Source organism: Stegostoma tigrinum, chromosome 18 (genome assembly GCF_030684315.1).
Source record: "Stegostoma tigrinum isolate sSteTig4 chromosome 18, sSteTig4.hap1, whole genome shotgun sequence".
NCBI lineage: Eukaryota > Metazoa > Chordata > Chondrichthyes > Orectolobiformes > Stegostomatidae > Stegostoma > Stegostoma tigrinum.
In genome coordinates, this window is record NC_081371.1 from 24342316 (window position 1) to 24354260 (window position 11945).

Consider the following 11945-nt stretch of genomic DNA (forward strand, 5'->3'; position numbering starts at 1 on the left):
AAAAAAAGATGAATTTTTCTTGCAGAAACTAATTGTGGAAGTGCTCCAGATATAGTTTCAGAATGGGAAGATTAATCCTGCCCTCCCTCAAACTTGTCTGTGTGATTAGCAATGATGTCATATATCCACATGTTAATCAGCACCCTCAATCCATCTGCCTTACTCATTTGATTCACTGTAATAAAATATATGTGATCTAACATTCCTAACATTAACTCAAATGCGCATGCTTTGCTTTCCAGGCTAATTTGGCATTTCTTCTATATTTGTTTGTGCATCATTCTCTTTCACGCTGCCACTCTGTATTCCACCACCCTGCCAAATTAGTTTAAACCACTACAAACAGCACCATCAACAGCCCTCTGCAGCTGCAACTAGTTGGTTTTGTACAGGACCTACTGTCCCCAGAAACAGACCAAGTGAAACAGTAATCCAAAGCCCTCTTTCTCATAGCAACTCTTCAGCTATGCATTCGTTTAGTTATCTGCCTACTCACTAGCACATGGCACCAGGAGTAATCTAGAGATTACAACCTTTGAGATCCTGCTTTTCAAGCTGCTGCCTAGCTCCCTAAATTCTTGTTGCAGGGCCTCATCTTTGTTTTTCAAAACTCAACCAAGCAGCTCAGGAAAGAAACTCGTTGCTCTCCCATGTCTCAGCATTATATTTAGAATGAATTCTGCCCCCACTCTTCTTAGCCTTGCTGCCAATCGTTCCTCATCCCTGTATTTGTAATTAATTTTACCATTCTTCCTAAACTCACTGTGTCCCCATCTCAGAAATGTGTTTAGTATGAATCCTCTCCTTTCTCCACACTCTTTTAAAACTTGCTGGTGCTCCGCTCTTGGCACTATGGTAGAAACGTTGACTGTGCACTGAAGCTGTTCAATATAATCCCATCTTTCCATGATAAAGTGATGGGTAACATCCACAATGATTACACAATATTTAACCCTTTGAGATGCTGAGTAGGGTCAAATAAAGTTGTATGATGGCACTGACACTCTTTAATATATCCTTGCCTTTGCTGCAGTTAAATGCCTTCAGATCATCCACAGAGATTGTTTACTTATATTCCAGAACTGACAGCAAGCTTTGTTTATCTGACATCCAAGTCAAAGTTGTGTCACACTGTCATTATTCAGCAACGACAATGTGACATTGGAGGTTATGATGAGATGGAGCAATATATGCCAGGTAGGAGAAAAGGCTGGACAGTTTCCAACTTCACTGTCTCATCGTAACCATTTACTGAATTTTTCCACCCAGTTTACCTGGTCTTCCATCTTTCAGTTTAGCTTCAACTTTTTACCTATCTTTATTAATGTTTCCATCTGAGTATAACTCTTATGCTATCTTAATGTTTCCATCAATGTTTAACTATTGTGCTATCTTTAGTGTAAATCCCATGTATCACCAGGTATATGTTTGCATATATTTGTCTTTGTATTAATGTAGCTCTATATTTCTGACTAGGTCTGATTTTCAGCTCCCTTCCCGTTTATCCTGTTCATCTTTGTGGTACTCTTCATACCAAAGCTGAAATCTGATCACTGATCTATGCAGTAGTGATGTTATTTCAATCACCACAATTCAAATGTTTCTAAGTGTCTGGGTGGGAGGAGGCAGGACTCTGAAGAATCTGTGCTACTCTTTGATCTGAGAGAAATTATCTGATCCCAAAACACGAGAGCCTGAAGCAGTCTTCAGTATACCTTGAAAATCAGCACAAGAAGCCATCCGTTTGCTTCTGGTTTGTGAAGCTTTCGTCAACTCTTTGAGGTCAAAAGCCAGGAACTTGAAAAGCTACTTAAAACATTGGAAAAATCTCAGAAGACTTTTCAAGTTTTAAGAAGTCAGAAGTGCCTGTGCTTCCTGTTTCCCTCGGAGAAATATCAACCTGCAGAGAGTGTGGCGAACAGTAAAATGGCCAGAAAATCGTAAACCAAAGGTAAGAAAAGTTGTACCCAAATCACTCACAGTAATTGAAAATAATATTTATGAGCATTGTGCTTTTTCAAAGAAAACTTGCTTTTTTTATTCTTGTATAACAATTATTTGTGCCATCTTTATTTTCATCTTGTTTGATTATCTTTCTCCTTCTCTTTGCCACTATTTTAAATCCACATCTCTTTCCTGTCTTTTCTATATTTTCATCTGGTGGATTGTGTTTCTTTCTTATTCTTTCCTTTCTTCATTATTTTGATTTTTGTTTTCAACCATTATAGGAATGTTTTTCTCCGTTTGATTTTCTCTATGCATTTCACTCCTCATCCTGGTTCAATTCTCCAGTTGGACTTTGATGTTATTCAATTTTTCAAACCTCTTTTTTCAGTTCAAACTCACTACTGCATGTTTTTCTAATGTTGCAATACTTGTATAAATTTCCATGTCAGGGATATTCACCAGTAAACATCAATTTCTCTTTCGTTATGTCTGTGCCAAGCTTCCTCTTCTACCTTCTCTTCGTTTTCTGTGTATTAGGATTGAGATTAAGTACTATTTCCTCTTTATAATCATGCCTCCCCCCACCGTTATCCATTTCTTTTTAATGCTTTTCATTGTCTTACACCTCTCATTTTACGTTATTTCTTTGTTATGAAGATTAATTTCTAGTTCCACCTATTTTAATGCAGTGGCACAGATATTAATTCCTGAATATTCATACACAATCTCACGTAAAAGGTAAATAGTTTGGAACTTTACATTGATGTCTGACGCTATTTCTTTCTGCAGTATTTATAAATGAAATTTAAGCCGTGATGCAAGGAAAATTTTGGGCAAACAAGCAAAGGTCTGCTCAAAATTCACAGTAAGTTATATCTAAACTTGGCATTCAATATTTCAATATCTCACTGACCTGTTGCTTTGAAGATATTTTCCTTATGATGCCATCTCAGCCTTTGTCCCATCTGATTGAGTCAATGAAGAGACAATTCTCCGTCATGTTAACTTACAGAACATTTAGTGACGTGGTGACAATGTAAATTGCTGATTCAAAATGTGATGGAAAAATATTATCAGTTAGGAATACTTTTCACATTTTACAGAGACAATAGATTCAGTTCAGTCCAACGTCCTGGTTAGATTGTGACCAAGCAAATTACCAGTACTAGGTCCATCTGACTTTAATGGCCAGGGGTCATTAATATTCTGTGGGACAAACTAATTACTTGAACACAGTGAGAATAACAAAGAGGTTGACAGGCAGGAATGAGACTTCTGGTGGCAAGAGGTCACATCCAGAGTTTTAAGGGAAAGGTGCCTGGCATCAAGTCTGGAGAGCAGAGTCTGGAGGTGATTATGGTTTTGTGGAAAGTATTGGGGCTGAGAACAAACGGAAACCTAGAGTAGGTGTGTTTCAAAGTTTCCTTGTGAGGGTCATACCTGCTTCTCTGGCATCACAGTAAAACTCAATTTAAAGAAAAACTCGTTGAAGCTTTTCTAGCAGTTTGGCCTGCCAGGGAAGTTGGTGCTAGTGGTTAATATTGCAATAGGATTCCAATTGTACCATCTGGACTCAATCAGCATATTCAGCAAAAGACCCGCTGGTTTATGGTGGAGGTTGTTGGCTAGTAGATGAATTTCCGAATCAATTTTAATTGACAATCCTCTCCCTTGCATCTCCTCCTCTCACTGCTGGGCAAAGAGTAGTTTGAATATTTCCCAAAGTCACAATTGAGAATGGGTGAACAAATAATATTAACTCAGAACTTTTCACTGGATGCATAATGTAACAAACAAATCTACAGATTTACAGCTGTTAGGCCACACATCAGGCGATGGCTAATACCACAGGGTGATTACAACAGGTCTTTCTACATTCTCAGTGACCACGAAAGTTAATTTAAGAACCATTTCCTATTGTCATATCTGCATGCTCCTATATCACCATAACATATCTAATATATGTTACTTCTACCAACGTGCTAAAATGTTGTTTGCCAAAATATCATGTGTAAGATGTCAGTCGATGCTGTGAATATTTAAGTGCTGGCATAAATTCAGAGAAAGATCAGTTCAAATATTTTTTGTTTAACTGACATTCTTTGCATTTTAATTTTGGAACAGAGAATTCCAGCAAGGACACATAGAACAGCTTCTGTACCATTTAACATTTATTGACCTTTTGTCTGAAGTTTGAAAGAGACTAATGTGACATGAGGTCCATTTGAGAATTTCAAGCTAAGAATATTGGCATTACCAACATTAACATAATTTTTGAAAGTAAATTGCCATAAAGGGTGGTAAACTTTTCTGCTCAAGTATTGGAATTCGAAATGGATGACAATCAGCGAGGTTCAACACTGGAAAGAATTCCTTACCCAAGACCCATCGGAGTGCCCATGGCAAGGGTACATGAGTGCCTTGGGATGACTTTTGCAGAGGGTTTGCCATTATCTTTTCCTGTTGATTCTGCATACCTGGATGGTACATATCATGAAGGATATGTCAGAAGGTTGTCTTATCTACCTTTCCACAGCCACTTGGGGATCTATGATTATTCCTTTGAGCCAGCTTTTATCAGAAAACGCAATGAAAGGGAACGGCAGCGGGTACGTTACGTTAATGAAGGCTATGCACGACTCAGAGAACATCTCCCTGATGATTTTGCAGACAAAAGACTGAGCAAAGTAGAGACCTTAAGGGCTGCGATCAACTACATAAAACACCTTCAGGAGTTACTGAACCCTTCAGAGATTAAAGAGAGAAGGTCTCAATCTCCAAGAGCTGTGGAGGTCCACAAGCTTCCTTGCCCTGATCAACGGAGAGATGGTAATAGTGATGGAGAATCCAAATCCTCTTCACCCTTTAGCGAACTTGGTGAGCTAAGCAGCTAACCGACATACTTGATGTAATAAATGCAGTCTATTTAACAAGCAGTCATCTATTGTCTTTGCAACATACTGTTTGCCCGACCTTTTTTAGTATGAACTGTAGTCTGTTCCATCATGCAGAAATGGTCATGCAGCAATTCATATCTATATGAACCATGAATGCTTTCTCATTAGCCAATCCATCTCCAAGGCTTGGCAGGTAAACAGATGGAAACAAGAAGTAAGAAGGTAGAACATACAAAATTTACAAAATTCACACAGTAAATATAAAATTCACAAAAGGTTACATAGTGAAGGTAATTTTGGATAAATCCTTGCTATTCAAACAATGGAGGATGTTTTAAAGTTTGTCCACGTTGACATTTTCATTTGGAGCTTCAATTATTTGTCTCACTCAAAGCAAAATCTATATACAAACAAAGCTGAAGAGGAGGGAGAAGACACAGCAGAAACTTTGTTGGTGACTGAGATCTGGATCAACACTTTTTCACAAAACCACATATATCCAAGTAATTCAAGAGTATTGTGTAGAGTGGAAATAAAACTTGAGGAAAAAATATGATTTTTTTTCATTTGTATAAAATGAATCAAACAAACACCTGTATTTTTTTAGTACTGGTACCAGAACAAACTATTACAGGAGCATTATAAAACAAAATATGTCATCAAACCACACAAAAAGATATTAGGTTAGATGAAAAACAAAAGACTGTTGAAGGAGACGTGTTTTAAGGAGAATCTTAAAGGAAGATAGTGAAGCAGAGATTGATTAGTTAACTGCAGGTGCCAACAATGATAAATAAATTAAATTTGGGATGCTAATGAGATTGGGATTAGATAGCAAATTTCTTGGATAGTTGTGGGCCAGAGGAGAAGGGTGGAGCCAAAGAGGGATTTGAAAAGAAAGGTGAGAATTTTAAAGTCATGAAACAAACAAAGAGGATGCTGGAGAAACACAGCATGTCTGGCAGCATCTATGGAGAGAGAAACAGAGTTAATGTTTCGAGCACGGTATGAAGTTTCTTCATTTCTGAAGCACAAGAATGTCAGGTGAACAGGACTTGGTGCAAATTAAGGCACAGTCAGCAGATTCTCAGGGTTAATTATGATACCAAAGACATAATCCAAAGTTGGCAATTGGGGTTTTGGTGTGTGGAAATTAGCTGTGAAATTACTCAATGCCCCAAAAAGCTTTTCTCTGGGAGGTTTAACATTGTTCCAACATAATCAAGCACTTACCTGTACAGGGTTGAGACTCCCATCAAATTAAGCCCCGAAAAGGGCAGAAATCCTATCGTCATTGCTTTCAGGCCTTTACCAGAAATTGTCTCTGGATCTCTGGGTGAGGCAAAGTGAGGATCTCGAGGAGAAGATGGTGTACAAAGCAAGGGCAGGTGCTGGTTTTGGGACCATCCTCTCCTGTTCCTTTATTAAATGTAGAATGCCTTACAATGAGTGACCCACTAGATAGCAGACAAATCTAACAGAGCTTGATGTATAATTTTCCTGCATGGTGAATTGTCTGTCCACCAGCGTTTGAATACTAGCGAAAGCAGGATGAGGCCTTCAAGTGATTTTTTAAGAGTTTTAATTGGCCAATGAGCTGGATGACCACACTGCACCATTCCAACTTGAAACTTAAATGAATGAGACAGGATAGCAGCAGGATATTCATCCTCTCAAATCCTGCCCGGTAGCTTCCAATACCAAACCTCCAGATTTGTCTTTGCAGAGATATTAAATTCCCCCCCAAGATCAACAATAGATAGGTCAGATAGATTTCCAACAACTGAAGAGTTTAGAGAAGCTGCACTCATCTAAGTTAAAGGGAAAGTTGTCACAGCCCTATCAGACCATATGGCTGCTCTCTCATTAGAGAGAGAGAGAGAGAGAGAGGGGTGTTGGTGATTTAACCTGAGGGTCACTATGCCTCAGGCAAGGCATGAGATTTAGAAGGAGAGATCTTCAATGGTAACATCAGCTGGTGCTGGAAAGGACCCTTATCTTGGCATTACACTGCGTTGCAAACCAGCCGTCCAGCCAAGTGAGTTAGTTACTCCAAGCAACAATAAATGAAACAAAGTGAGCACAATAGGAAACTAGTTGGGTTAGAAACATAGAAGATATGAGCTGGAGGAAGCCATTTGGCCCATTGAGCCTACTCCACCATTCTTCACGTTCATGGCTGATCGTTCAACTCAATAGCCTAATCCTGCTTTCTCTGCATAAAATTTGACCCCATCTGCCCCCCCAAGTGCTATATCTAGTCACCTCTTGAATACATGCAACCTTTTGGCATCAACTACTTCCTGTGGTAATGAATTCCATGGGCTCACCACTCTTTGGGTGAAGAAATATCTCCCCATCTCCGTCCTAAATCGTCTACCCTGAATTCTCAAACTGTGACCCCTGGTTCTGGACACACCCACCATTGGGAACATGCTCCCTGCATCTACCATGTCCAGCCCTGTCGGCATTTTATAAGTCTCTGTGAGATCCCCCCTCATTCGTCTGAACTCAAGCAAAAACAATCCTAACCTAGTCAATCTCTCACAGCTTCAAACACATCCCACTGTGCTTTCAGAAACATACAGACACTATTTATAACATATAAAGATCCAGGCATGCAGTTACACAGACAGCATGTCATGAATATTTGCGTCGTCAAATGTAAAGGTCATCTGTTGTTACTTCACAAGGACATAAGGGAATCAAGTGTCAAACCATGAGCATTTGAACACACAAATTTGGAACAGGAGTTGCTAATCTGGCCCCTTGTGCCTATTGTGCCAATTGTTAAGATTGTGATCCAATTGTGGTCTTTACTTCGATGTCATCCCACTTACCCTCTGACACCCTTACCAGATAATTATTTCACTCAGCCCTAAAGATATTCAATGATCCAATCTCCTATGCTGTTTAGGGAAGAGAATTCTTTGGCTAACAAACCTCTAAAAGAGACAAAAATCCTCATCTCTGTCTTAAATGGGAAATTCCTTGTTGTTAACCTGTGTCTCCTGGTTCTGGTTGCTGCCACAAGGGGAAATATCATTTCAATATCCACCCGGTTAAGTCTACTCAAGGCTTTTATGTTGCAAAACGATCACCTCTTACTCTACTACACTCAATTGTTGCACATCCAACCTTTCCCCATAAGGCAGCCCCTTCCTCCGAGGAATGAATTGAGTGAACCTTCTTTGCATTTCTTCAAAAGGAATTAAATCCTTGTATAAATAAAAAGCAAAACTTCAGACTGTGCTCCAGATATGGCCTTGCCAATGCCCTCTAGCATCGTAACAAAACTTCCCTATTTTCGTATTCCATTCCCTTTAACAAGATTCTATTTGCTTTCCTAATCACTCACTCCACCTGCTACTAACATTTTGTACCAGAAAGCTCTCTATACTACAGATTTTAGCAACCTCTCTCTATATAAATAATATTCTGCTTTCTATTCTTATTCCAAAAGTGGACATGTTCACTTCTTTCCACATTATGCTCCACCTGCCTTTTTTTTGACAACTCATTCAACTTATCAATATCCCTTTGCACACTCCATATGACTGCTTCATTGTTTACTCTCCTGTCTAAGTTTATGCCATCAGCAAATTGAGCAACCATATATTTGGTCCCTACATCCAAACCACTGATGTAGCTTGGAATTGTGGGTCAGAGTTGATTCCTGTGACACTCCACATCTTGACAACATGAAAAGGCACATTCATCCCTACTCTCTGTTTCTGGAGACCTAACCAATCTTTTATTCATGCTAATATGTTAACTCCTGCATTACGAACTCTTATTCTCTGTAATATCATTTAGTGTAACAACTTATCAAATGACTTATGGAAATCCAGCAGACCACAGGAAGTGTGGTGGAAAGAGATACACTGCATCTACAGGTTCCCTTTCATCCATGTTGTTTGTTAGTTCCTCAAAGAACATTAATACATTAGTCAAACTTTGATTTAGCTTTCAGAAAACCATATTGATCTACGTGATTGCATTCAGATTTCTGAAGTGTCCTTTGAGAACCACTTAATAACGGATGCCAGAATTTCCCCTTCAACAGATGTTAAGTTAACTGATCTGCAATTGCTTGCTTTCTGTCTGTCTCCATTATTGAATTTGGGATACGTTCACTATTTTCCAATCTTACGGAACCTTCAATAGAACTTTGGGAAATTAAAACCAATGTATCTACTATCTCAGCAGCAACTCCTTTTAAGGCCTTAGGATGGACCCCATTGGACTAGAAGATACATCAGCCTTCAGTTCTAATAATTTTCTCAGTACTCATTCCCTGTTGATTGTAATCATTTTAAATTCCTCATTCCCTTTAACTTCCTGATTTACAATTTTTGGTATATTACTTGTGTCTTCCACAGAGAAGACAGACACAAAATGTGTTCAATACATCCATCATTTCTTTATTTCCCCTTATTGGCCCAGACCTTCCAGAATCAGAGGCCAGATATGCCCTGAAACCTTTTTAAAATCCTACTGTATTGATGACAAGGGAATTGTTCAGGAAGTTTTAACTTTCAATGGGCAATTATCCTGCATCCACAACCGTCTGAAAAACTTCCAACTCTGAGCTAAAGATGGAGACTTCAGAGGTCCTGACCTACTTAATTGATATTAGAGTAGAGCAGCTGAAGATATGGATTTTCAGAGTTAAAAGAGAGCCCGTTATTGAAAACAAGAAGAAATCAAACAACTACGGTATGCAGCTTTGAATTACTGGCTGAATAAAAAGGTCTGTATATTTGCCTACTGTGTTCAAAGAATTAAAACCAGTTCTGGCTTCCATGCAGCTATACTATTCACCAGACCCCTCCAATTGCCCACCGACCCCCTCACTAATGCTCTACTCATACCCTCTGACTCTCTGCATACCCTCTGCATCCCTCCCAATTACTCTCCTGATACTGTCTCTGAATTCAATTGTCTGTTCTGTTCAACTACCCTGAAGCACTCACTCTGACATTACTGAAAACCCCAACTCATGTATGCTGAGGCTTACTAATTACTGCTGTACTTATTTCATAGTTTTGCCACTGAGCATGGAAAACAAAATCCAATACTGTCTCCTTTATCTTCCACAACAGCAGGAAATTACAGTTGCAAACTCAACCCGCTTGATCCTGCAAAGTTCTCCTTACTAACATCTAGGACTGGTTTCAACATTGGGAAAGCTATCTCACAGACTGTTCAAGCAACAGTCAGGCATTGTCATAATCATGGTATCATACCTTACAGTCAATGCCTAAACATCAAGAATAACACCACCATCCTTGGGTAGATCCTGCCTCAATGCCTGGATAGAACCACAGTGTTTTAAATTTAGGAAGGAGTTCAGAGTTTTCAAATTGTCTTTATACCCCAAGACGTTTCATTGCATCAGGTCAACCATGGTCAAGAAAGCCATCTGCTGATTACCATGTGCTGATCTTACTCTGTTGATGAATCAGTACTCCTCCATGTGGAACACTGCTTGGAGGAAGCTCTGAGGATGCAAGGGTGCAAAATGTACTATCGGTGGAGTACTTCAACATCTATCACCAAGAGTGGATCAACTGCAGAACTACTGGTTGTATCTGTGAGACTGGGTCTGCAGCAGGTGGTGAGGGAACCAACAAGAGGGAAAAATATACTTGACCTCAATCTTACCAATCTGCTGGCTGCAGATGCATCTGTTTGTGACAGTATTGGTAAGAGTGACCATTGCACAGTCCTTGAGGAGTCATAGTATCAATCATGGTTTAGTGGAGAGTGCAGGAGGTCTTGCCAGAAGCAGAAGAACGAGGGCTATGTAAAAATGAGATGTCAAGCTTGTGAAGTTACCAAACACAATTACTTGCATGCCAAACAACCAAAGCAGAAAACTGTAGACAGAGCTATGCGATCCCACTGCCAAAGGATCGGATCTGAATTCTACAGGCCGTTACATCCAGTCATAAACGGCTGTGCACATCAACAACTGACTGGTAGGTGGGAGGAGGGTGTGGTTTGCGGTAGCAGGACAGGCTCCACAAATGTCCCCATCCTCAATGATGAGGGAGGCATCAAGGCTGCATTTGACTGCCTTTGACTAAAAGGAACAAAAAGCAGAAACTACTGGGAATATTCAGGAAGGTCTGGTAGCATCTGTGCAGACAGAAAAAAAGCAAGTTAATTTTTTGAGTCCAAGGGTCACTGGACTTGTAGCATTAGCTCTGTTTTTCTCTCCACAGATACTACCATACTTGCTGACTTTCTCCAGCACTTGCTATTTTTTGTTTCAGATCTCCAGTAAACATAGTTTGTTTTACATTAGCATTTGGAGCCCTAGCAAAACTGGAGTTAATGGGAATTGGGTGAGGAGAGATGCTCTTCATTAGTTGGGATTATAGCTGACACAAAGGAAGATGGTTGTTGTTGGAGGTCAGTCATCTGAACTCTAGGATATTTTTGCAGGAGTTCCACAGACAGTGTCATCTGTAGTAGTGTCCTAGCCTCAACCATGTTCAACATCTTCATCAATGACTTTCCTTTTCTCATAAGGTCTGAAGTGCGGCAGAAAGCACATGTATCCAAATGCAGCAAACTGGATAATATCCAGGGATAATGGGAACTGCAGATGCTGGAGATTCCAAGATAATAAAATGTGAGGCTGGATGAACACAGCAGGCCAAGCAGCATCTCAGGAGCACAAAAGCTGACGTTTCGGGCCTAGACCCTTCATCAGAGAGAGGATGGGGGGAGGGAACTGGAATAAATAGGGAGAGAGGGGGAGGCGGACCGAAGATGGAGAGTAAAGAAGATAGGTGGAGAAGGTGTGGGTGGGGAGGTAGGGAGGGGATAGGTCAGTCCAGGGAAGACGGACAGGTCAAGGAGGTGGGATGAGGTTAGTAGGTAGCTGGGGGTGCGGCTTGGGGTGGGAGGAAGGGATGGGTGAGAGGAAGAACCGGTTAGGGAGGCAGAGACAGGTTGGACTGGTTTTGGGATGCAGTGGGTGGGGGGGAAGAGCTGGGCTGGTTGTGTGGTGCAGTGGGGGGAGGGGATGAACTGGGCTGGTTTAGGGATGCAGTGGGGGAAGGGGAGATTTTGAAACTGGTGAAGTCC

The 11945-nt window shown here is 40.3% G+C and overlaps 1 protein-coding gene across 2 annotated transcripts; it reads left to right on the forward strand.

The window, feature by feature from the left end:
- The first annotated feature begins 1619 nt into the window (after positions 1-1619).
- LOC125461057 (achaete-scute homolog 4-like) lies at positions 1620-5351 on the forward strand. Of its 2 annotated transcripts, XM_048549384.2 has the most exons (3): positions 1620-1951; positions 2737-2812; positions 4072-5351. In XM_048549384.2, the coding sequence occupies exon 3, from the start codon at positions 4281-4283 to the stop codon at positions 4839-4841; it is 561 nt and encodes a 186-aa protein (XP_048405341.1). In that variant the 5' UTR covers positions 1620-1951; positions 2737-2812; positions 4072-4280; the 3' UTR covers positions 4842-5351. The 2 variants fall into 2 exon arrangements, with proteins under 2 accessions (XP_048405341.1, XP_048405342.1); XM_048549385.2 differs by lacking the exon at positions 2737-2812.
- The last annotated feature ends 6594 nt before the right edge of the window (positions 5352-11945 follow it).

Coding starts and splice junctions, on each gene's coding strand:
- LOC125461057 (XM_048549384.2), top strand. CDS start 4,281: ATGGATGACAATCAGCGAGGTTCAACACTGGAAAGAATTCCTTACCCA.